We start from the raw sequence: 26,048 nt of genomic DNA on the forward strand, positions 1-26,048 counted from the left end.
ATAATTCTCAGATAAAATGACTTCAAATAGCCTAGGATAAAACTTAAAGAGGCTGTTTCTACTTATCAGTGCACCCAATGGGGCTTATTTTCAAATTTCATCTTTTTGGAACTCCTGCAGAGAGTTAATTGCTAAACCAGTCAAAGGAAGAACAGAATCAAGAGAGTTGTAAAGAATAAAATAATTTTAAAATATTTTCCTTTCTTTTTTCTACCACACTTTTAAGTTATTAAGGAATATTCACTACTTTTAAAAATTCAGATAAGTGTATAAAAAAGATAAAAAACATAATCCCACCTCTCAGAGAGCCCCTACTGATTCTTTAAAAACAAAAATAATACATGAACATGGGGCATCATGAACTAAAAGAGCAGCAAAAGGAATAAAAGTAAAAACCATCCTGTTCCACAGTTCTTAATACTATCATCACTTTTTCAATTTCTTTCAGGAAATATGTTTTTGCATATACAATTTATTATTTCTTTCATTTATGCTAAAGAAATCACACTATATCCTGCCGCAACCTTGTTTCTTGTAGTTCATAAAATATCAAGTAATCTTTCCATATTAGCAAATCAAAATTTACATTTTTTAATATTTAATTTTTAATATGACTATCATAATTTAATAAATTCCCTACTGATAAACATTTTAGTTGCCTTTCTTTTGCTGTTAAAAAAATGCTTCAATAAATGTTCTTATATATATATTTTACTGCACCCTCTAGGGTAAATGCCTAGCACAATAACTGCATCAAAGAATCTTACATGAAAAGTTTGATAGTGCTGAAATGCCTTCTAGAAAGACTACACCAACTTACATTCCCAGCAAATGGATGAGTGCCCATTTTTCTACTCTCTTGCTTCAGTATTTGCCAACCTGATAGGTGAGAGATCGTATCTCATTTTGATTTGCATATTTTCATTTAGGAATGTGGCTGACCATCTTTTTATGATTTTGGCCACTCATTTTCTGTAAGCAAGCTCATATTCTTTGCCTATTTTTCTATTGAGTTGCCTTTTTCTTATTTCTCTTCTCTCTGTATATTAAGCAAATTAGTCATTTGTTATAGTTTATGGTTATTAGTTCTTGCTTAGGAAAGTCCTTTACTATCCCAAAATGTATAATTTCACTCATGCTTTATTCTGAAATTTTATAGTTTCTTTTTCTACATATAAATCTTTGATCCGTTTAGAATTTACTCTGGATAGGAGGAAAGAGGTAGAAATAGAGGGTCTTTTCACCCCAAATGATTAGCTAATCATTACAGCTCTATTTATTTTATAATCCCTCTTTTCCCCATTGATTCGAAATAGCCCCTTTATCAGAAACTAAATTTTCATGCATATTTGGGTCTATACATGAACTCTATTCCGTTCTATTGGTCTACTTTTTCTCCAGAATCAAACTCTTAATTATTCTACCTTAACAGATTTTAGTATGTGGTAGAACTGGGCATCCTTTACTACTTATCTTCATTTCCACATGTTTTTTTCTTAGTTATTCTTGTATGACTATAATTCCAAATAAACTTTGGTGTCATTTTGCCATTTAAAAAAAAAAATGAAACAAACAAAAAACCCTGTTATTTCCATTGGGATGACAGTCAATGCATAGGCTGATTCAGAGAGAAATCTTCCCAACCAAAAGCAGAGTAAATCTTCTTTCATGTTCCTCAGTAGAGTTTTATATATATGTCCTATGCATTCTTATTAAATTATATGTAAAAATTTTTAGTTTCTTCCATTGTACTTACTAACAGCTTATTGTTTGTGTGTGAGAAAACTGCTTGCTTTTTTTTTTTTTTTTTTTGGCACACGGGCTTAGTTGCTCCGGGGCATGTGGGATCTTCCTGGAGCAGGAATCAAACCTCTGTCCCCTGCATTGGCAGGCGGATTCTTAACCACTGCGCCACCTAGGAAGCCCAAACTGCTTGCTTTTATATATTAATTTTGTAAGTCATCAACTTACTGAATTTGTTTCTAATTTTTTTTTTAGTTTTCTTGGTTGTATTAGCGATATAATTTTATCACTACCACAGAATACAGATTTTGTCTCCTTTTTCAATACTTATATCTTGTTCTTTTTACTGTGTAATTGAACCACCAAGAACTTACAATGTTAAACATCTGTGGGTATCCTTGTCTTTTTTTTCTTCAAAGCTTTTAGTACTTTATTATTAAGCATGATGATAGATTTTAATCTGATGTACATGTTTTTGCATTTGGTAAATAAAGTACCCTTCTATTCCTATTTTTTAACAAGAGTTTTAAAAATTAGAAATGGTTAAATTTTTTCAATATTAAGAAACTGCCTTCCAGACTTCCTAGGTGGTGCAGTGGTAAAGAATCCGCCTGCCAATGCAGGGGACACGGGTTCGAGCCCTGCCCTGGGAAGATTCCACATGCCACGGAGCAACTAAGCCCGTGTGCCACAACTATAAAAAAAAAAAAAAGAAACTGCCTTCCTATTTGTACTACTACATTTTTAACACCCGCCCCCATGCAAATCTTTGAGTTTATTCATTTTATTGGTATATTTTTAATATTTTTCTCAAATAATACACTAAATATAGCAAATAACTTCTCTTCCATGTTATCTTGAAAGCCTGATGAAAGTATACTCTAAACCACCATATGACTGCTTACGTATGACCACTGGCTATTTCACTGTTTCAGCTAGCTAGCAAGATCTCCCGTAGTAGATGTATACTTACCTACTAATGACTATTATTTAATTTTACCAGGCAAAAGAAAGAGCTAAGAAACATTTTCAGAGTTTTATAATACAGAGAAGATAAAAGAGTAAAACAGGACAAACTTCTATAGCATGGCATTTATCCTCTTAGAAGATCTTTCCCGTTGTTATCCTAAATACATGTGCATACCTTCTATTCATGTAGTAAAAAAACCCCAAAATACCTCCTATAATAACATAAAAATCTCAAGCCCAATGTATTACCTGCAATATGTCTCTATGTCGCTGTAACGTATGCATCAGAGCCGCATTCAAGGAGGGGACACCTGCACTGTTAGTATATTCTGCCATTTTATCATTTACTCCTGTAAGCTAAAACAGGAAAAAAAAAATAAAGAAAACCAATAAAAATATTTTAGAAACGACTATAAAGAGATAAAAGTAAATTACATGCCTATATGCCCTTCTGGCTAACAGCAAAAAACAAAAACAAGAAGACAGCAGGCAAGGATTCAGTATTTCCCACAAAATAATCCATAAAGGCTACAATAACATCTATAGGTCCTGGGCATGGCCGTCATCAAAATTCAAGTGGTCTGGGGAGGCACACATCTTGAATGAAAGGGTGATTTCAATAAATATGTCTGCATTAATATAATCTAGTACCATATCTAACAAGTACACAGTTATTAGCAGAACAGCCATTCAACAGAAGCTACTTACCCTTGCCAAAAGCTGTTCAATCTCAATTGCCATAGTTTCAAACATTCTGTCTTGGCTTGATCCATTTAAAAGCGGTGTTGTGTCAGAGCTAAAGAGAAGTTCAAATAAAGAGAATCCATTACTTAAACCTAATCCTTTAAAATATACTTAAAATAATAAGGTAATTATTCTTAAAGAGGTCAAGTGCAACGCCTGAGACATTTCTGTTTCATAAGAAGCTATAATTTCTATAGAAGTTTTTCCATAAAGATCACACGTCCTAAATATTAAATTCAGTATGAAATATAGTTGCATGTAAGACTGTCCCAAACTTTAATACATCCAATCATGATAATGCAAAGAAATTCTAAATGCTTGTTTACTGTTTCCCAAGTGAAAGTAACTTAAGCTATAGCAGTACCCAATTAAACACTGAATCTGAAGGAACAATTATGTGAAATCAAACTGCAGACCTATGTAGTACAGCATATAAGAGGAGCTGTAAAATGTATTACAAAGTACGTTAGATCTGTAAGGAATAATCTTTAAAATTTTTACCTCAATTATGGTTCTTGAGACCTTAAGTTCTCCCTTCCTTCCATGACTCTTTCCAAGAAGAAATAAAATTAAGATTTAATCCACAGATTGGATAGTTATTAAATAATCAGGAACTGGCTTTAAGTCTCATATAGACAGCCACATCCAGCAGGGAAGTTTTAATACCAATCCTTTACATTTCCACTTAAATTACAGGATTGTTTCTGTTTTGCTTTGCAAAAATGTATTGAACTGTCTTCTAAAATGTGAAGAGTCAATCTTAACGTTGTACAAGTGAAGCTTACGTTTGACAGATTCAAATTCTAAAACCACATGTCTTGAAAGTTTCTTTCGTCTCTTCTGAAAAACCATTAACCTACATTAGGACCCCAAGTGGTATATAACATCATATGAGCAGTTGCAGCTCAATGCTGATCTTAGTTGTACTGAACACAGATAAATACCAGGCAATGACTATGCTCTCCAATCTTACTGAAGACTTTGTCTTGCCGTGTGACAGCTGCTTGGGTGTGGTAAGTGAAAACAGATTAAGTAATCAGTTTAACAGCAAAATTTACCTTGGCTCTTTCCCTTTTCCACATACACATCTACAGCAATGGTAACAAGCAGTGAAATAGCCAAAAAGTAGCTAATAAGGAGGATTTTTACTTTAGGATGTTTAATTAGATTCAAATTTTTATTTCTTTAAAAATTTTAATTTATTTGCTTTAAAATATCTCATTCTTTATTATGTGTCAGAGCCAACCCAAGGTTCTGCGGTTACCTTTTGGAACATGCCCAGGAGAAATGCTCTGTATACTACTAATACAGATCCTCCCCTACCAGATATATGAAAAAGAACACTGAGTAATGATGTAAGCTCCATTAGGAGGAAAACTGCCTGTCTTGTTCACGGATACATGCCTACCACCTAGAACAGTGCTTGGCACATGGTAGATGCTCATTAAATACTTGCTGAATGAATGAGGAGGCAATCTCTACATCTGCCCTTCTCAGGGAGGTATGAGTCCAGGCAAATGGTCAGACATATACTCTCCATAATACTAAGATTCAGTTAAATTTAATTCATTTTATAAATATGTGGTGATTCATAGACCATAAAGTTCTCAAAATACAGAAAGTAAAACAATTACTACTGGAGGGAAAATTCTGGTCATCACTGAGTTTATTCATTACGACATGCTTTCAACCTGGGCAAAAAACAAAACACTTTAGAATGCACACTGGATCTTGATCCTCATGGCCCTAGGTTTCTCATTTTGGGACAGTTAAGCTGAAGTAATTCCACAAACTCATTCCAATTTGTTGTAGAACTTCTGAGGGAATGTTTTTGAATAGTTTCCCCTTTAAAGGAGTCATAAAAGTACAGGCATACCTCAGAGACACTGCAGATTTGGTTCCAGACCTCCACAATAAAGCAAGTATCTCAATAAGGTGAGTCACGCTAATTTTTTGGTTTCCCAGTGCACATAAAAGTTATGTTTACACTTTACTGTAATCTATCAAGTCTGAAATAATATTATTCTATAAAAACAATGCACATACCTTAACTTAAAAATACCTCATGGCTAAAAAATGCTAACCATCATCTGAACTTTCAGTGAGTAATCTCTTTGCTGGTGGAGGGTCTTGCCTTGATATTGATGGCTACTGACTGATTAGGGTGGTGACTGCTAAAGGCTGGGGTGGCTGTGGCAATTTTGAAAAATAAGACAACAATGAAGTTGCTGAATTGATGGACTCCCCCTTTCATGAACAATTTCTCTGCAGCATGCAATGCTGTGTGATAAGATTTTACCTACAGTACAATTTCTTTCAAAATTGCAGTTGATCCTCTCAAACCCTGCTGTTGCTTTATCAACTAAGTTTATGTAATATTCTAAATCATGTTGTCATTTCAACGATCTTCATAGCATCTTCACCAGGAGTAGATTCCATCTCAAGAAACCATTCGCCTATAAGAAACTTATATATAATCTGTATCTATATCTATGTATGTTTCTAAGAAACAATTCCTCATCTGTGAAAGTTTTATCATGAGACTGCAGCAGTTCAGTCACATCTTCAGGCTCCACTTCTAATTCAAATTCTCTTGGTATTTCCACCACATTTGTAGTTACTTCCTCCACTGAAGTCTTGAACCCCTAAAGTCACCCATGAGGGTCGGAATCATCTTCTTCCAAATTCTTGTTAATGTAATTATTTTGACCCCTTCCTATGAATCATGAATGCTCTTAATGGCATCTAGAATGGTGAATCCTTTCCAGAAGGTTTTCAATTGACTTTGCCCAGACCCATAAGAAGAATCACTATCTATGAAAGCCACAGAAATGAATAAGACTTTACAGTTGAAATTATTTCTTGATCCATGGGCTACAGAATGGACACTGTGTTAGCTCCATCAGAACTTTCAGGTGACCAGATGCACTGTCAATGAGCAGACTAGGTCTCATCAGTGGGCTTAAAATATTCAGTAAACCATGTTGTAAACAGATGTGCTGTCACCCAGGCTTTGTTGTTCCATTTATAGAGCACAGGCAGAGTAGATTTAGCATAATTCTTAAGGGCCCTAGGATTTTTGGAATGGTAAATGAGCACTGGCTTCAATCTAAAGTCACCAGCTGCATTAGCCCCTAACAAGAGAGTCAGCCCATCCTTTGAAGCTTTGAGGCATCAACTCTCTAACTATGAAAGGCCTAGATGGCGTCTCCTTCCACTAGAAGGCTGTCTTGTCTGCATTGAAAATCTGCTGTTGAGCGCAGCCACCTTCATGAACTACCCTGGCTGGGTCTCCTGGATAACTTGCTGTAGCTTCTGTATTAGCACTTGCTTCACCTTGCATGTGATGTTACAGAGACAGCTTCTTTCCTTAAACCTCATGAACCAATCTCAACTAGCTTCAAACTTTTCTTCTGCAGCTTTCTCACCTCTCTCAGCCTTCACAGAACTGAAAAGAGTTAGGGCCTTGCTCTGAATTAGGCCCTGGCTTAAGGGAACATTGTGGCTGGTTTGATCTTCTATTCAGGCCACTCAAACTTTCTCCATGTCAGCAATAAGGCTTTTCGCTCTCTTATCATTCATGTGTTCACCGGAGTAGCACTTTTTAACTTCCTTCAAGAACTTTTCTTTTGCATTCAGAACTCGGTTGTTTAACACAACAAGCCTAGCTTTCGGCCTATCTTGACTTCCAATATGCCTTCCTCACCAAGCTTAATCATTTCCAGCTTTTGATTTAAAGTGAGAGACATGCGACTCTTCCTTTCACTTGAACACTTAGAAGTCATTGTAGAGTTATTAATTGGTCTAATTTCAATATTGTCGTGTCTCAGCGAATAGGGAGGCCTGAAGAGATGGAAAGAGATGGGGGAACGACCTGTCTGTGGAGGAGTCAGAACACACACAACATTTATCAATTAACATTGCCGTTTTATACTGGTGCAGTTTGTGGTGCCCCAAAACAGTTACAATAGTTAACATCAAAGATCACTGATCATAGATCACCATAAGAAATATATACTAATAATGAAAAAGTCTGAAATGTTGTGAGAATTACCAAATATGACACAGAGACACGAAGTGAGCAAATGCTGTTGGAAAAATGGCACCAACAGACTTCTCAACACAGGGCTGCTACAAACTTCCACTTTGTAAAAAATGCAATATCTGTGAAGTAGAGTAAAGCAAAGTGCAATAAAACAAGGTGTGCCTGAATTAAGATCATGATACACAGAGAACATCATAATACACAGAGAACATAGAAAAAGCATCGTGTAATTGTATCTCTTAACTGTTTGGAGTTTTAAAATTGTATACTCACTGGCATAGTCAAATAGGAGACAAATTCAGGAAAAATGCTTTCTAGTGATAAAATAAGTTTACTTATAGAAAAGAACATTCTTCATTCTCTTTACTTGCTAAATAAAGGCGAGCCCAAAGCAATGCATTGCAATCAAAGCTATGTGACATGCCAATAGCTTACTTTTAGCTCCTAGAGTCAATATGTTGGCCCTGCTATCTTTAATTCTTTATTCAAGTGACCTTATAAAAAGAAGCAACACTGGCTATAGTACTGAAATAAGTCTTTTGTTGGAATGTACATAGAAAGGTTTGGAGTACAGGCTCTGGATAGAGAAAGATCTGTGTTCAAATCCAAGCTCAGTTTTTATTGCTTTTATTATTACTAACTGAAACATATCCCATCCTCCAATTCTCAAGAAAGTATGTGACATAAAGGAAGGATAAAAACTAACAGCTCTGCTACTAGCAATCCCACTACTAGCTACACAGAAACATTTTTATAGGTAAAAATGTTCCCAGCAGCCTTTATATAAAGCTCTTAAAACAGTACCTGAGGCATGATGAACACTCTTGTGTTTAAAATTAAAATTATTAAAACAAGCAAAAATTAGAAACAATGTTCATCTACAGAATAAATCGTGATATAATCGTACAATGTAATACTCTATGCAGCAAATGAACATACTAGAGTTAAATAAATGTATCCACAGCGTAATCTCAAAAATAACCTTAAACAGAAAAGCAAGTTGCGAAATAACTAATATAAATTGTTCAGGAACACAAACATATGCAGTAAAAATACATAGAGATTACGGGGAGGGAGAAAATGGGATGCCATCGGAGGCTTCAACTGAATTGGTAATGATTATTTCTTAAAGTGGGAGACAGGCCCACAGGGATCCATTATACTATTCTTTATATCTTCCTAAGTATCTTAAATATTTCCTAACATTCTTTGAAACAAGTGGACGGCCCAAGTGAGTTTCAAAAGACGAATACATTTAAACATGTTCAAGATAGTAGTATACCAGTTTCTCAAAAAATAACCAAAATTTAAAACAGCCTGGATCATTAACAGTGAGGACACACACTGCGTTAGTTTACTTCTAAAGTGCCGGAGCAGCACTAGGGATCCCCTGCATCTGAGAGCCTCTTGGATCCACTGAGCAGTCAGGAAATACAAGAGACACAATGTGCGCAAAGCAGCATTTCCTTATATGCGCTGAGACAGAAACTTATTTCTCAAACTCATTCTTAAACCTTAGCATTTTCCTCCTGACACCAACACAATCTTTGCCTAAGGATCCCAAATAAATGTTAGTCTCAAGAACTAAGAATTTTTATAAATCACTAAAACCCCCCGCCAAAACCAAAAAACCAAATACCAAATATTCACCAATAGACCAAGTTACAGAGTTATATATTTTACTTTACTTTTTTAATGCTTTAAAAACATTCTATAGTTTAAGGCATACGAGAGAGAGTCTGGTAGTACCTATACCTGTCGCGTCTTCCATCTCGGGCACTGCTGTGACTGTAACTTGTACATAGTTTACTGAAGGAAACTAGTTTCAGGTCAAGTTCATTTTCCAGCTGTCGAGCCTGTTTCCTGAGATCTTTAACAGAATTATAAAAGCAAATAATTAGACACAAAAAATCCATCAGTAGATATAAAAATCACAAAACTTTTCTGAAGAAAACAAATTATGAAAATGATCATGTATCTAGAGTCTCCCTTAAAGAAAAGTATTAAAAGAAGCAAACCAAACACTTACACAAGAAAGCAAATTGTCATTTATTTAAGCTTCAGATGAGGCAAAAAGGGGAGAAACAGTGGGAAATGCAAATTTTCAGCTTTATCCCAAAGGCAGCTAGACAACAACTGTTGCTAACTTTATAAAAAAGAAACAATCACTGTTTTTGACAAGGATTTTTCTATCTCTTTATGTTCCAAAGCTTTATTAGGCTTATGAAATTCTTAATAGTAGAGTGAACTGCATAAAGAAAAAAAAAATCACTGACAAGGATTTTTTTTTAAATTTTATTATTTTTTTTTAAGCTCTTTATTGGAATATAATTGCTTTACACTCTTGTACCAGCTTATGAGGTACAGCAAAGTCAATCAGCTGTATTTATACACATTTCCCCATATCCCCTCCCTCCCACGACTCCCCCCCACCCTCCCTGTCCCGGCCCTCTAAGGCATCACCCATCATCGAGTTGATCTCCCTTTGTTATACAGCAACTTCCCACTAGCTATCTATTTTACAGTTGGTAGTATATATATGTCTATGCTACCCTCTCACTCCGTTCCAGCTTCCCCTTCGCCCCCCCCCCCCCCGCCCCCTCAACCCCGTGTCCTCCAGTCCATTCTCTGCATCTGCATCCTTATTCTTGCACTGACAAGGATTTTTAAAAAATGTCTTTCAATAAGCTTACTGAAAGATATTTGGAAAGGCTGAGTTTAACAGTAAACGATGTGCTACCAACAAGGTTAAATATAATTATTACAGAAATAAGAGCATAAGTTTTAAAAGAACAGAAGCAAACAAGCATGCAGAGAAATTGGTATAACAGTTTGGCATCTAAGCAGTTGAGTGAGAAAAGCCAGTTCAGAAACCTATATCTAGATGTGAGTACTCTCATTCATGGTGAAATAGAGGTCAAAATAAAAAGGTTGAAATACACAAGGCATAGTATAAATATCTCATCTTTCAGGAACAAGAATATAAAACGTTATTTCAATATGCTTATCAGCAAGCAGAAGTAGGAAGCAGCATGCAGGTAATACAGTGGAGCACATTTTCTCAGAGACCAAACCTCAGAATCTCAGCGCAGCCTAAAGTTCTGAAGTTCTGAGAACTGGCTCTGAGATTTATTCACAATCTACTTAACCTATGAATCTCTGCTTTTTGTTTTTTAATCCTCTACCTTCAGGGTTTTTCTATGCATTACTAATCATGTGTTTAAAGCACCTGGCACAGAGTAGGCTGTCAATAAGCTGCTATAATTACCACAGCATGATGCTTCAAAAAAGTATAGCCTAATGACTAATATTCAAGATACCAATAGCCATTCCTACATAATTTAAAAATACTTTCTAGCTAGCGCACACATTTCAAATAAGCGTTTTAATACACGTTTTAAACTATAAGCATGCTTCTCTGCTTCTCTGTAATTAGTAACTGTCTTCTATAGCAGAAAACATCAAGCAAAAGCATTTTGAAAGTAGGACAAGCAAGTATGGATGAACTTTAAGTATTTTAGACCAAGTGGCTGGTCGTGACAATACTGTTATTTGTGGTGGTTTCCAGAGGCTTCGGTTGGTAGCAAGAGGAAACAGATTAAAAGGGAAAACGGATTCGAAGAGTAGTTTCTATTTTGCAGTAAAGCGAAAAGACAGCTGAAAGAAAAAGTGAGCCTTCTCTGATCCCTGTTCATCATCATGGTCCAGGAATGAGTTTTACAAGAGCCCACTTTATAGAACCATATTTTCAGGAATTAAATAAGCGTACTTGTCGAGTCACATGACAGTTTTTTGGTAGAAGAGGTATAGCAAATGCAACATTTACAATTCATACTGGTTCTCTCAACTTTCTCTTTTTAACAAAACGTATCTTCAGAACCGAGGGTAAAGTTATTTCCTCTGCCTTCAAACGCGACTCGACACCCAATCCTGGATCCAAGTTCCAGCCTGACGCTGCCAAGGGGACGCAACGAGAGGGAGACAGACATTCCGCTCACACCACTTCCCTCGATGGACCGGACTGACAAGTTCCTCCTCTCTTTTCCTACTCAATGGTCGAACAGTGACCTCAACTCTAAGGCGCTGACTCCTCCAGTCTCCTGGACTCCGGATATCCTCGCTCAACACTCCTTTCCTTCCAGAGTTCACACCCAAGCCCCTTCGTCCGACTACGGCTACCCCCTCAACCCAGCTCTCCTCCGGCGACTCAGACCGTCTTCCTCTCGGTCCCGGCTCAACCCTCTCTACCCAACTCTTGCCCCAGGTCCCGCTGGCGCTCAGGTGAGTCCCCTCCCCAAACCGACCGTACGGTCTCCACAGCCCCCAGGCCCGGGAGCTCGCACTAGACCAGCCCTGCCTCTCAACGCGGCCGCTCCGGAGGCCAGGCTCTTCCCCCGGCTGCCTCCGCTAAGACCCGTTCTCACTCAGCCCCTCTGCCCCTCGGCGAGACGCTTACGGAGGGCTCCCCTCACCTTCCCAGTAATTGCTGGTTCCTGCCGCCATCTTTGTTGTCCAACGTCAGTCGGGATAGGAGAGTAAAGGCGAGCCAGAGTCATCTCCACGCCTCCTTCCGCTTGGCGCCAGGGCCGATGGGATATGTGAGCTTCCACAGACACCGCCACCTGGCGGTCAACTCATCATTTTACACCTTCTGAGTAGCGAGTCTGAAGACTTCATGTTTTAGCGCCTGACACTCCCCGAGCATCTGCCTTTCTGGAGTTCGTATCCGCTCTCCGCGCCCCAAACCTGCATCATCGCCCTCAGCTGGGCTTATCCCCCCTCCAACAGGGACCTCCATGGCTGAGAAGAAAGTTATCCTCAAACGCAACTAGCTGTTTTCCTCATCTTGTCTCAAAAGTGTATCTTCAACCACCCTCTTTCTCTTCTGGGAGCCAGAGGCTCTTTTCTTCGTGAGACCAACCTCTCCATCCTACCTCCGCCTGTGCCGCGTTATCCCACATCTCTCATATATGTGCTCTTCTCCACTGGCCGCCTTTTCCTCTGTCTACGGTAGAATCCCCGCCCTCTTTCCTTCCCAGCCACCAAATCTAGAAAGTATGTGCTAACGGCTTCCATATGCCTCATCCTTACCCCTCAACCTGTTAAAATCCTGCCCAAACTCACCCTTTATAGATAGATAAATTATCAGTTTGCTTCTGTCCTTATTTTACCTGTTCTTGTGAAATGTAGAAATCTTACCTCTTGTAAAGGTTTTTTGTTTGTTTGTTTTTTGCATGTGGGCTTTTCTAGTTTTGGCAAGCGAGGCTACTCTTCCTTGCAGTGTGCAGGCTTCTCATTGTGGTGGCTTCTCTTGTTGCTGAGCGTGGCCTCTAGGCATGCGGGCTTCAGTAGTTGTGGCTCCTGGGCTCTAGAGTGCAGGCTCAGCAGTTGTGGTGCATGACTTAGTTGCTCCTCGGCATGTGGGATCTTAGTTCCAGCACCAGGGATCAAACCCTCGTTCCCTGCATTGGCAGGCAGGTTCTTAACCACTACGTGCCACCAGGGAAGTCCCTCCTGTAAAGGTTTTTAAATCACACCTCTCCCTTTACTCATACATTTATAATTGTATTTAATATTTCCTGTACATTCATTGAGAACCACATCAGATAATGTTATAATTTTTGCTTCAACTGTCAAACATAACTTCTAGAGTTTAAAAGGAGAAGGAAAGCCTACTGTGTTTACCCATTCTTTACTCTTCCCATTTTTCTTCCTTTCTGACAGTCCAAGATTCCTTCTTTTTTTTTTTAATGAGTTTATTTATTTATTTATTGGCTGCATTGGGCCTTCATTGGTGCACTTAGGCTTTTTCTAGTTGTGGCGAGTGGGGGCTACTCTTTGTTACAGTGCACAGGCTTCTCATTGTGGTGGCTTCTGTTGCAGAGCACAGGCTGTAGGCGCATGGGCTTTAGTAGCTGTGGCTCATGGGCTCTAGAGCACAGGCTCAGTAGTTGTGGCACAGGGGCTTAGTTGCTCCATGGCATGTGGGATCTTCCCAGACCAGAGCTCGAACCCATGTCGCCTGCATTGGCGCCACCAGGGAAGTCCCCAAGATTCCTTCTTTTATCGTTTTCTTTGTTTCAAGAACTTCCTTTAGCTATTTGTTAAAAGAGTAGGTCATCTGGAGATAAATTGTGTTTGTTTTTCTTCATCTGAGATGTCTTGAATTTCCCATTCCTTCCTGAAAAATATTGTTGCCAGATTAGAAATCTGGGGTTGACAATTTCTTTTTTTCAGTGCTTGAAAAATGTACCAATTCCTTCCCACTTCCACAATTTCTGATGAGAAATTGGGTGTTATTCTGTTTTCCCACTGTAGCTAAGGTATTTCTCTCTCTCTCTGCTTTAAAGACTTTTTCACTTTCTTTAGTTTTCCGAAGACTGATTATGCTGTGTCTTAGTGGTTTTATCCTGTTTAAGATTTGTTCAACTTTTTGAATCTTAGGTTTATGTCTTTTGACACATTTGGAAAGTTTTCAGTCGTTAGTTCTTCTAATACTTTTTCTGCCCCATCCTCTTATTCTTGTCCTTCTGGGGCTCCGATGATGTGAATACTAAATATTTTGTTATAGTCCTGCAGATCCCTGAGGCACTGCTCATTTTTTTCAGTCTATTTTCTGTTGTTCAGATTGGGTGGTTTCTACTGCTCTGTCTTCAAGTTCACTGAAAGGCATGTCTTTCCTCTGTCCCCTTCACTCTGCTGTTGAGCCCACTCACTGAGGTTTGTTTGTTTAATTATTATATTTTTCAGATCTAAAATTTCCATTTGGTTCCTCATTTTATTGTCTATTTGTTTGCTGAGACTTTTTATCATTTGTTCTAAGGTTATTTGTAATTGCTCACTGAAATAATTTTATTATAGCCCTGTCAGATAATTTCAATGTCTGTGTCGTTTTGATGTTGGCATCGTTGTCTTTTTTCATTCAAGTTGAAATTTTCTGGGGTCTTGGTAGACTGAGTGATTTTAAAAATGGTATCCTGGATATTTTAAGTTTTATAAGACTCTGGATCGTATTTAAAACCTCTGTTTAAGCAGAACTCCTGATTCTATGCTGGTGGGAAGGGTGGGGAACTGTTACTACCAGGTGGGAGTGAAAGTTCAGGCTCTCCCTTGGCCTGTGTTGATACCCCAGGTGAGAAGGGTGACTTGTTACTGCTCCCCACATGCCCCCCACTGACACCACAGCAGGGGGCCTCATTACCACCATGTGGTAGTGAAAGTCCTGGTTCCCCACATGGCCCTCTTTGATACCACCCAGGCAGTGGGGAAGACTGCTTCATTACAGCCAGGTGAAGGGGGAGTCTAGGCTCCCCATTCAGCCTTTGCTGGCAGTGGGTAGAGATCAGCCTTGTGTTTTTGGGTAGCAGTTGGCTGGAGTAGTACAATTGTTATCTAAAACTATTCTGTGCTGATAGGTTGCCCTTTTCCTGGTCCTTTGGCTAGAGAAGCCTTTTTGTTGGGCTTTTGTTTTTGTTTTTCTTTTTTTACTGTCTGTACCCTTTGGCATTTCTGGGCTGCCATCTTCTTCAGCATCCATTATGGGATATATGAGGCAACATCTATTATGGGATGTATGAAGCAAAAAGAAAACCCAGGGAACTCACCACAGTGTCCTTCCTTGGATGCTGGAGGTCCCTTGGAGGTTCCTAGCTGATCTGCCTTCTCTCCACATTTCTGAATCTTCTTTGTTTTATATATAATGCATAAGGTTTTTTGCTATGCTTAGTGGGAGGAACAGAAGAGAAATACATCTAGTCCATTTTGTTGAGAAGTGAAATCCTCCATTTACTTTTTAATACATTTTAATTATCGGCTAAAATTCTTTATCTTGTCTTTTACTTTTTTGAATTTATTCCTTACTATTATTTTAAAGTTTCTGATTAATAACTGAACACATCTGTAACTCCCATAGGACTGCCCCTATTCTCATTTTATTGTCAGTTTGAAGTTTCAAAATTCTCTGGTATAGATTTACTTTTTCCTTCTTGTTTTCCACATTATTTTACAATGAAATATTGGGAGATGGGGCGCTTAGGTTGCCACCAATGTTTTCAGCTGCCTGGACGTTTACCTTCATTCTGTTTGTTTGTTTGTTTGAATTTTTTGGCTGCGCCATGTGGCATGTGGGATCTTAGTTTCCCAACCAGGGATCGAACCCCTGCCCCCTGAAGTGGAAGCCCGGAGCCCTAACCACTGGGCAGCCATGGAAGTCCCTCACCTTCATTCTTGAAAGATATGTTCTATATAGAATTCTATGTTGGAAGTCAATGTCTTCCCTGGCACTTTCAAAGTATAATTTCACTGTACTGGTTTCCATTGTGGGGAATGATTCTAATCTCAAAGTCTAATTGCTAATTCTTTGAAGTTGATTTCTTTTTTCTGACCGCTTTAAATTTTTTTCTCTTTGGTGCTCAGCAGTCTCACTGATGTGTCTAGGTGTGAATATTTACGTTGTCTGGCTTGGAGTTTCTTTCATCTATAGATACCATTTACCAATTTTGGAAAATTCTCTGTTGTCGTCTCTTAAAAGTTTCCTATGCTTCATCCTTTCTCCTCTTTCCCTCTAGAACAAGTTATCAAACGTGCATTAGTCATACTTTTATCCTCTCCTTCCTATTTTCTACCATTTTGTCTCTGTACTGCGGAGGAGAGAATCTCTATGGATCTGCCTTCTAGTTTCTCCGTCTGTGTCCAAACTGCCATCGCAACTATCCATTTTAAGTTTCTGTACTTTCATTTCTAGAAGTTATATTATTTTATAGTTTCCTGTGATAGCTTCAGGTTTATCTATTTCTTTGAAAACAGTAAGTTTATTTGTTTTACAGTGCTTGATAATGTCATCATTGGAAGCTGGTGAACTCTTTCTGCTTTATTCCTGGTGGTGTCATTTCTCTATATCCTTAGCTATCTTTGTCCATGTTTGGTCACTGCTCTTGGAAAATAGTGAGATCTCCAAATCTAGGATGGAGACACCTTCCACTAGAGAAGATCTGAGTTAACTAGTAGTCCCACGTGGCTTGACCCCAGGACTACCCAGGCTATACATACCTGGCTAGGTTCTAGACATCATGTCTCCTCCTATGCCCACTCCTTTTCAAATGTGTTCCATTCAAGTCCTGCTGAATAGCAAACTGTACAATCCTTTCTTTTGCCCTCCCAACATCTACATCCTCCAAATAAAAGTCCAGCAGCCAATTCTATATTATCTTCACAACCTTTCTGGAAATGTAAATCTTCTAAGTTATTTTTAAAACCTAGCAGTCGTCCAATTCAGCTGTTCCATAAAATGCCCACTCCCCATCTATCCCATTCCCTAACTATCTTTAGGATCAATTTTTCTGGGCACCTGACATCTTTCAAACACCAAACCAGAAGTCTGTTTGATCTTGAAAAACCCTAATAGGAATCATACAATGATATGTGATGATAATTTTAAATATTGCAGAAACTGCAAATACTCGAATTTAATAGTGGTTCAGATCTAGCAATCTAGACCTTCCCTGTGACCCCTTCACTTTGGCTCAACCTCAAGGACAATCACAGACTATAATCCATGTTAAAACAATTTCTGTATAACCCATATATCTCTTTCTGTGTATCCTATCTTAAATTTCTCCTGCTACTTTTATTTTCCACCTATAGCTTTGACTATATCCCAACCTCTTCATATTGCTTCTAATTGAATCAATAAATTTTCTTCGCTGAACCTGAGGCATCCAACTCTATATACTCCCATTTCTGATTATCACATTTTTCAATCTAATCAAGCTTCTCATCCTTCTGCTTTCAAACTTTTTCCAGGCTGGCCTCTAAACTTGAACAGCTTTCTATTCTAATTCTTCCTTGCCTCGCTGACATCTGTTTACACAGTAATAGGGAATAGGATTCCAGGCACAATGCCAAAGAAATAACACGCTTGCTTTTAGCATTCTACTGATCAATGTAGGTGGAAACTGTAAGAGTAAAGTTAAAATTTGCCTTTATATGCTGATTTCATTGCTTTTGATTTGGGGGTGATAGTGGTGTATTTCTCTGAAGTTTGTAAACAGCATATAGCATCAGCTGGCATTCTAACTGCAAGTGAGAGTAAGAGATGAAGACCTACATGATAACATTTATTCATAACTGAGTAGTGCGTTAGCATTGAGCATTCATGTTTACTTTGCTGAGAACAATCAGCTTCTAGAAATCTGAAAAACTGAACATAATTGGTAGATTACTATTTATGACACAAACCAAAAGGTTATTGATTGAGTTATGAGAAAACTCCATACAAAAATTCAGGAAAATATTTCAAACGCTGGGGGAAAAAAGAACTGTCATTACTGTTCATATTTCTCACAGCAGTTACGTAAGGCTATTTTCACTGAATAAGCATAAATATAATCTAATTGTATTAAGAAAAAACAAATATGAAGCATTTGGCATCATTTAAAACTTTCCTGCCATGCTATAGATAATATATGGAAACACATAATGGAAAATTTTATTTTTAGTATTCATGTCTAGGGATTGCCCCTAAATTTAAAAAGCCACCTGTAAACAGATCTTAATTCATATATTTGATAAAATAACTTTCAAAGGGATCAGAAAACAGCACATGATGCTGGTTACCACGGTCATTCAATTCTGAGTCCAATATTATGTTGGGTCCTTTGCTAACATTATTTCGCTAATCCCACTACAATCCTATCAGGTATTATTCCTAACCAGTAGAGAAGCTAAGACTCAGAGAATGTTAAGAAGCTTGTGCAAAACAAAGTCACATAGGAAGCAAGTGGCAGAGCCAAGAGTCAATCAGAGATTGGTTCAACTCCACAGTCCGTGCTCAGATCTCTACGCTATCCTATAGCTGACTTTCTTTTTAGAGGAACAAGTCACTATAGAAGTACAGCTTATTTCCGTTTCTGTTTTTCTCATCTGGAGTATGAGTTCCTTGTCAGCAGAGCCCATGTTTTTTTTTATATAACACTGCTTTCCCAATTCCTATTAGAGCAGCAGTATCAACCAGTTATCGCTAAATGAAAAGGGGGTATTAAATTCATCACGGCGGTGCCTGAACGTTGCAGGACACATTACTGTAACTCGGCTCATCTGTAAAAAGAACCAAATTTTAAACAAACAAGCTTGAAATGAGTACATAAACCTTTCCACAGCCACTTTTATTATGTTCATTGTGGGATGACTGGACATATATCAATCTAGCTGAGCTGTGGCTACGATGTAATTATTCCAGAAGCCTTGGTTTAAGTCAATTCATGAAGTTTAAGTTTAAGTCAATTCATGAAGACAGAAACACTCTGCAGCTAACAACCTGTATTCCTTGCCTGGGACTATCTTTCTCCTCATACAGGTAGAAAAACTAAATCTATAACTTTCTAATTGGAACAATAACTTTTTCTGGTCTATTGCTTTTGAAAAAAGATTATGAGACAAAACACAAAGAAAGACAAACATCATAAAATAACTTTTATACAGGATTAGTAGATCTGTTTACATATAAAAAAACAGAAAGGACCTCATTACAGTTAGATTTCACATAAATTACACAGATTGACTTTTTAAAACTACTATTCAACTTCGTTTAAAGTCCCTTTTAAAAATTTCATTTTGAAGGCACAGTGCATGAAAATCAACCAAAGACTGAAGCACTTGAGATGAATGAGTCTTGGGCACCTCATATAAATAGCTATAGATTGTTCTGGAGCTGGGGAATGTCACTCTGAAAAAATGGAGAGGTGAAAAGTTGATTTTTAATCTGAGTGTAAAAAAATACCATTATGGCATACCTCCAGAAAATCTGCAGCACAGCCAGCATAGAATGTAGCTACTACACTCATATCATGCCATATATAAAAGCCATCATCATACATATTTATATAATTTATATCCAACTGCCTCAAAATGTTAGCCTGTTTTCAAATTTCACAATAGATTCTGCCAAATCGAAATCAACTAGGATAATATTCTGAAAGTCAAGTGGAATATTAATGAATTATTGCTAAAAACAGGGGGATTGGATGTTGGGAAACATTTCTTCATGAACTGGAAATCCAAGTTCAGCTGACATTAATCAAGGGTTCTAATCACTCCCTCCAAATCTGCTTTAATTAAAGCAAATTAGAAACCCAAATACTTATCAAAAATTTGCCAAATAGGAAATCACTGAACATCAACCATAGTGGACGTTTTTGTAGTAACATTAAAGTTGCTACTGTTAAAAACAATTCCACCAGAGAACCACAACATAGGGCACTATTATGGCATTCATAGCCAAGAAGCTTTTAATACAGCAAGGACAAAACCTGGCACAAGTGCATTTCTGGCCACAAGAAAATAAACTGATTTACTGCTGAGAATAAATGGAAATGGAGGAACAGGTCACGGTTACTGAGTAACCTGGTGTTAGCTCAGAAACACAATAAGCTCAGGCATAAGCACTACCTTTTATTTATTTGTCAACTCATAGTTTTAAGTCTGGTATTCATTAATTCAGCAAATCCCATTCAGGTGAAAGTTACCAAAGATTAACCAATCAATCACACTGGGCCAAATATACATTATGTTTCCTTTCTGGAGGATGACAAAGTCCCAAAGCACATTCCCTCCAAAGAGAATTGCAAGCATTCCTCAGCTGGATGGAATCCCAACCACTACTCAAATGTGCAGCAAAATACATCAAAACCAAAGGGTCTTTCCTTTTGAAATTAACTTGAATTCATCTTATTGAACTGCATAATCAGTACAAGCACATTTACATAGGCAGACACTTTGAACATTACCTACTCAATCACTTTGCTTTTATTAAGGAGCTGGGAGGGAAGAAGGCTTACAAACTGATCACCAGGACAAAAAAAAAAATACCTTGTGAGTAAAGAAAGGCACAACTCAGGCTTGGGCAAATTTCTTAATACTGTGATACTTACTTGCCTCCATGACTCCAAGGAAATGGAAAGTCTCCAGCAGAAATACTGAAGAAATGCATTCCCCATGCCATATGGCTTCAATGCCTTAAGCAGTTAATGTGGTCTAATATTAGATTAGATCCACAAATAAAAGACAAAGCAGGGCAAAGAACACAGTTTTAGTAGTCATGATTCTGTACATTTGTTAACAGGTAACATAGGCTGAGAAGGCCTTGTTTTCCAGAGCAATGCAGTATTTAGAAATTCATTAGCGATTCAAGATTTATAGCAGAATTTGGTTTTCCCTTCAGGAAAAATTATTAAAAGAACTATTTGCATGTTCATCTCTAAAAATATTTTACACATGCTTAAAAGGCATGGACTCCAGCCACTGTGATGTACAGTGAAAGACATGTTTAATTCAAGATAGAAATGAATTTAAAAGGCATCCTCTAGTAAAGACCAATGCTAATAAAGTAAAGGTTGTCACATCAACTTCGTTTCATTTCTACCTGCAATGTCCCAAGCAGAGCCAGCCACTCACAGGCCCTTTGTTGGTTTTCTGATGTTGCGCTCAAAAATAAAGCTGAAAAGAGCAACACGGAAACATCATCCCCTTAAGGAAAATGTAGAGCATTGTTAGAAGAAATTAAATCATCTATATTTCATTAAGTATTAGCACCCCACAAACTCTGCTCTGTGTATGTGATGGGCTAAGAGTGGAGTGGTAAGGGCTCAAAATTCAGAGTTGTTAATAACAGGATTAGTACCAGAATGGCTTAACTTGGAACCACCCAAATTAGATCACAGATACTCATTAATAAATGTCATGACTTCATTATTCCCGCTAAACCAAATCTCTTTTTATGAAGCCACTTTGGGTTCATTTCTCACAAAACTTGGTTGAATGACCTAGGTGGGTGGTAAACCACTCCACAGTGAAGGCTTTGGGATGATTGATACATTAATGGGTACAGAATACAAACTTGAAAAGATGAGCGCAAGTTTTTTGATCCCCTGATTTAGTACAAGTTCAGCAGCAACTTGGCCATTAAAACACTCAAAGTTATTAAACCATTAGATCATTGGTAAGACTCACACTTACAAAAAGCATCATTTCCATTGAATAGCATGATATGACAGACACAATGAAACGCAAATCTTTTAGGCCTCTGCAATAACCCCACTGGCACTGAAGAGGACACTTCCTCACTACAGAGTTACTTTTTTTTTTAAATGGAGGGAGCCAAATTTAAGTGCTTTCAACTGAACTTTTAACAGAACTGGTTGATCAAGAAGAGACTGTTAAGTGAAACATTAGGACAAAGAACCCAATCACTTGCAGAAGCCTTTATGAATAAGGCTGGCTAAGCTCTTTCAATAAAAGGACGCTATGATAGGGGGCACCGGCTTGGGCTGGACATGAAGTGTAGATATTTTGTGTTCAAATGTAGGTTAAGAATGTGCAAGTAGGTCTCTTTCACGCTTCCAGGTATTTTCAGAAGAATTCAGATTTTGTTGATTTGCCAGGTCGTCTGAAAACCCTAAGTGTACAACATAGAAAAAGGTTCAAATTTAGGAAATATTAAAGAATTAGGCATTCCTAGAATAAACTAGTGCTTCACAGATAAAAGCAACAGCACCTGTGGGTTTTTACCAAGTTAAAAGATAGGCAACATGAGTTTTAGCTTTTGCTAGGTCTCCCTCTCAGCTCTACTCAAATGGACACTGAGATCTTTTACAACAGAGTCAACAAGTTCTCCCTTAAAATGGGGGTGTTTAGAACTTTGCCAAACCTTACAAGAGAGGTAGTGAAATCCTGCTTAGAGCACAGCCCACCAGTTCTGATCTAGCCTTGGAACAGGTAGAAAGCCAAATACGGAAGCCCATTTATTCATTTCCTAATGTTATATAAGTTTCAAAATCAATTCAGCCTCCATTAAACCTGAATAATAAGAGAAACTCCAGCTATTTAATAACTAGAGAAAAGTACTCCTCAATAGGTTGAAAAAACCTTGAGTTTTTAAAGCTTTATGTCAGATTCTGACTGCTGTCCCTGCCTTAATGTTTCTGGATTCTTTTTGGCCTTTTAAAATAAAGAGAAAAAGCTAAAGCCAATAGTAAACACCTGGTGTGCAAAATACAACATCCACTAGTTGGCTTTGTGCAGTTATAACATAAGCTCCAAACAGCTCATCTTAAATTAAAAAGAAAAACAAAGTGGCTGTCCCATCTCTGCTGCATAAATAGAAAGCAGATTTTTCTTTTAAAGGTAAGAGTACTTTAAGGAGGGGGAAGTTCAAAACTGCCAGCCAAATTCACAGAGAATACAAATTTAGCAAGTTAAGTTCCCAAAGCTCTTTGAAGAAGGAAGAGAGTCTCTCTTCTTAATGTAGTGTCTCCCAAAAGGAACTGTAACTTGGCTTGGTACTTATGCTGGGAGAGATGCAAGGTGTGTGTTTCAATGTTTGCTGGAATATAACGTCTCCTCTTCAGTGTCTGTTTCATCCTGGAACTCATGGCTTAAGAGAGACTTCTTGGAGCCAGTTGACATCATGCGAATTTCATCTTCATACTCATCATGATGCTGCCTGAGCCGATGAAAGCCATCCTTGTGTCTGTTAGACTTGATTGAGCAGATGCACCAAATAATGCAGGCTGTCAGGATCAATGCCGACATGGTGGCACCTGTCAAACAAAACCGTCACGTGAGTGGTGTTCTATTTGAAGGATATAAATAAGCAGCTGCTTACAATGGCACTTTTTATAATATGCCCTTCATTTATTTTATTTTTATTTCATGCACTCAAAAACAACCTTTTACTATTACAGAAGTAGTACATGTATCATGTGCAAAATTAGAAAAATACAGATAAGCAAAATACTAAAAACCCAAACCCCAAACTCCACTTCACGTTTCCATTACCCTGAGATCATTTTCAACAACCCTAGGGCATATTTTTTTTCTGGATTTTCCTTCATGCATGTGTATGTACACAAATTTTTTTCTTTTACCACAATGAAATCGAAATGTGTCTACTGTTGTGCAACCCGCTTTTTATCAATCAGTGACTGCTACTTTTCCTTTCCAGTACATTTTCATCTCATCCCAAATCCCTCATTTATTTAAAACAGTTTTACATAAGGTTATCAGAGTAAGAGTTTACATAACAGAAAATAATACCAATAAAATCATAGTAAAAATTAAGTTCACGGGACTTCCCTGGTGGCCCAGCAGTTAAGACTACTTGCTCCCAACAGAGGGGGCCCGGGTTCGATCCCTGGTCAGGGAACGAAATCCCACATGCCGCAACTAAGAGTTAGCCTGCTGCTACTAAAGATCCTGCAGGCTGCAATGAAGATCCCAGGTGCCACAACTGAGACCCGGCGCAGCTAAATAAATAAATAAATAAATATTAAAAAAAAAATTTAAGTTCACAACAGCAAATGGGTGGCAGGGCCATATCGAAACTGAATCCCAGCTCCTGTGTTTCTAAGCACTTAGTAATTCACACTTGATCTGATTCAAGTTAAGAACTCTACCATAAACACCCCACAGCAGCCCCTATGATTTGACCATGTTTCCAGTATACCACCCTCTCTCAACTAAGGATCTCTCCCCAACACACCCTGTAATAAAACTTGGTTATTTTGCATCAGGTCCAAGATGTACTTAGAAAGGAACCAAGGTTCTTTGTGTCAAAAGATACAACAAGGTATTTATTATTTTACCACATTTTTTTCTTTCTAAACTTTCAGTGATTTAAACAAAGGCATACATTAATCCTGGAGAAAACAAATATTCCCTCCTTCCAGGATCATGGGAAAAATAGAACTAATATAAGTCAAACTCCAAGGGACTTATGATCTTAGTATAAAGCAAATCATTCATTCAATCAACGACTCTTCACTACATGCTAACCATGATTCTAGGCACTGAGGATGTAGATAAAATCCCTGTGCTCTCAGAGAGTATGTTTTAATAGGCGAGATCGAATACAGACAAATAAATGACTAAATATATAACATAATGGCAGGCAGTAATAAGTGCTTTAACAGAAACAAGTTGGGGTGAGATAGTGACAGGGGTACTATTTTAGCTAGGGTAATCAGGGAAGGCCTCTCTGTGGAGGTGACATTTGAGTACAGACCTGAAAATGTGAGGGGGCAAGCCATGAGAACACTGTTCTGGGAAAATCATGTTTAGATAGGAGACACAGGAAGAAAAGCGATTAGCTTCAGATGATTATGAAGGTGATCCACTATCAGACTGAAATGTCAGGATTGGTTTTAACTTCAACTACTGAAAATTTAAATTTCTTTACCTGATACAGTTACCACAAGCTCCCTTGGCAAACCAAATATCCGGTTATCTGTGTCAAAGACTATTACCACAGAACTGGCTGCGTCATGATGTACAAAGACCTAGGAAGATAAAGTGCAAGAATTAGGGAAATGTTCACTTAAGGTATATTGTATCCCTGCTATATTCCTAGGGCCTTTATCGCAAACCAAGGAGATGGTTCATTGTTATCTAAAGTATACAAAATGCTACAAAAATTTCCCTTTTGTTGCTAAAAGAAAGAAAGATAACAAGACATCATGATCATTTTTCTTTATTCCCCACAAGCTTTCTAACAAGTTTCAAATTAAATAGAAGTATTATTAATAATAAGAATTTACATGACACCACTCAAGTTGAGTTTCTCACCTGTGAATGTTGTTGCTGATACCCATCGGCGATGGCATTGATGTTGTGGACACCTGGGGCTAAGAGTACATGGAAATAACCTCCCTCTTTTGTGTGTACCTTTATCCCTTCATTGAGCACAATGACTGCTTTAGAGATTGGTTTTCCAGTCTTATCTTTGACAAATCCATGAACTCCCTTGTGAACCTGAAAAAAAAAATGTTTAGAATACAAATTTATGTTTTCATAATGCCAGATATTCTAGAGGTAGTAGCTTGAGGCATGACAGAAACAAAACAACAAAGCCCTCCACAAGACTGGCTTATTCCTCCCTCCCCACTGACCCTGACCTTGTTTGCTACTCATTCACTGCTTCAGAGGCACAGAGATGGAAATAAGGGAAGAGAGGACTCTGACAGAGTCAAAGCTTAAAATGCTAGAACCCGAATCTTCTGACGCCTTGAGTGATTTTCTTCCCACCACAGGACATTGTCTTGAGTAACTCCATGTGATATTCAAATGGAAGAACCTGCAACATCTCACAGGGTTATATTACCTCAATATACATCAGATATGTGAACTCATGGCATCTATTTAGGCAATATAAACTGAACAAAATTCTCCGTTCTACGTACATTTAAAATAAATAGTATAAAATTTTGGTAAAAGATTAAGAAAATGTTTTGATAAAGGTTTTCATTGAACATATTCCTGGGAATTCGCTTCTCGTTAAAAGGGAAAGACTCACCTCCACCAACATGCTAAGAAGAGACTTTTTATTTTCTGCCCACAATGAAGGGAGTTGTGCTGCACTAGGAAAGTAGCAGCAGCTTGTGTATACTGTGATTTCCGGACAGTGGCCGTAGGTAACACTATAATCCTGGAATACAAAATTCAAAAATAAATGTAGGAAAATTAATAAGTAAAAGTAAGAATGAGGCTTTGTAATGCA

At 37.8% G+C, this 26,048-nt stretch overlaps 2 protein-coding genes across 7 annotated transcripts in view; both read right to left on the reverse strand.

The window, feature by feature from the left end:
- The window catches only part of GOSR1 (golgi SNAP receptor complex member 1), a 39,929-nt gene extending 27,876 nt beyond the window's left edge, over positions 1–12,053 (reverse strand). For 4 of the 6 annotated variants that reach the window (XM_057715087.1, XM_057715084.1, XM_057715086.1 and 1 more), the window contains exons 1-4: positions 11,974–12,053; positions 9,251–9,371; positions 3,421–3,508; positions 2,962–3,069 (exon numbers count right to left, since the gene is read on the reverse strand). In XM_057715087.1, coding sequence (XP_057571070.1) covers positions 2,962–3,069; positions 3,421–3,508; positions 9,251–9,371; positions 11,974–12,004 — 348 coding nt within the window. In that variant the 5' untranslated portion in view covers positions 12,005–12,053. Of the gene's footprint in view, positions 1–2,961; positions 3,070–3,420; positions 3,509–7,510; positions 7,621–9,250; positions 9,372–11,973 lie in introns of those variants that run through there. The other 2 variants (XM_057715085.1, XM_057715090.1) reach the window with 2 other exon arrangements.
- Positions 12,054–18,957: 6,904 nt separating this feature from the next.
- Positions 18,958–26,048, reverse strand: part of CPD (carboxypeptidase D) — a 66,620-nt gene continuing 59,529 nt past the window's right edge. Inside the window, exons 18-21 of the mRNA XM_057715334.1 lie at positions 25,845–25,976; positions 25,118–25,303; positions 24,732–24,831; positions 18,958–23,094 (exon numbers count right to left, since the gene is read on the reverse strand). Coding sequence (XP_057571317.1) covers positions 22,868–23,094; positions 24,732–24,831; positions 25,118–25,303; positions 25,845–25,976 — 645 coding nt within the window. The 3' untranslated portion in view covers positions 18,958–22,867. The remainder of the gene's footprint in view (positions 23,095–24,731; positions 24,832–25,117; positions 25,304–25,844; positions 25,977–26,048) is intronic.

The sequence above is a fragment of the Hippopotamus amphibius genome, chromosome 17 (assembly GCF_030028045.1).
Source record: "Hippopotamus amphibius kiboko isolate mHipAmp2 chromosome 17, mHipAmp2.hap2, whole genome shotgun sequence".
Lineage (NCBI taxonomy): Eukaryota > Metazoa > Chordata > Mammalia > Artiodactyla > Hippopotamidae > Hippopotamus > Hippopotamus amphibius.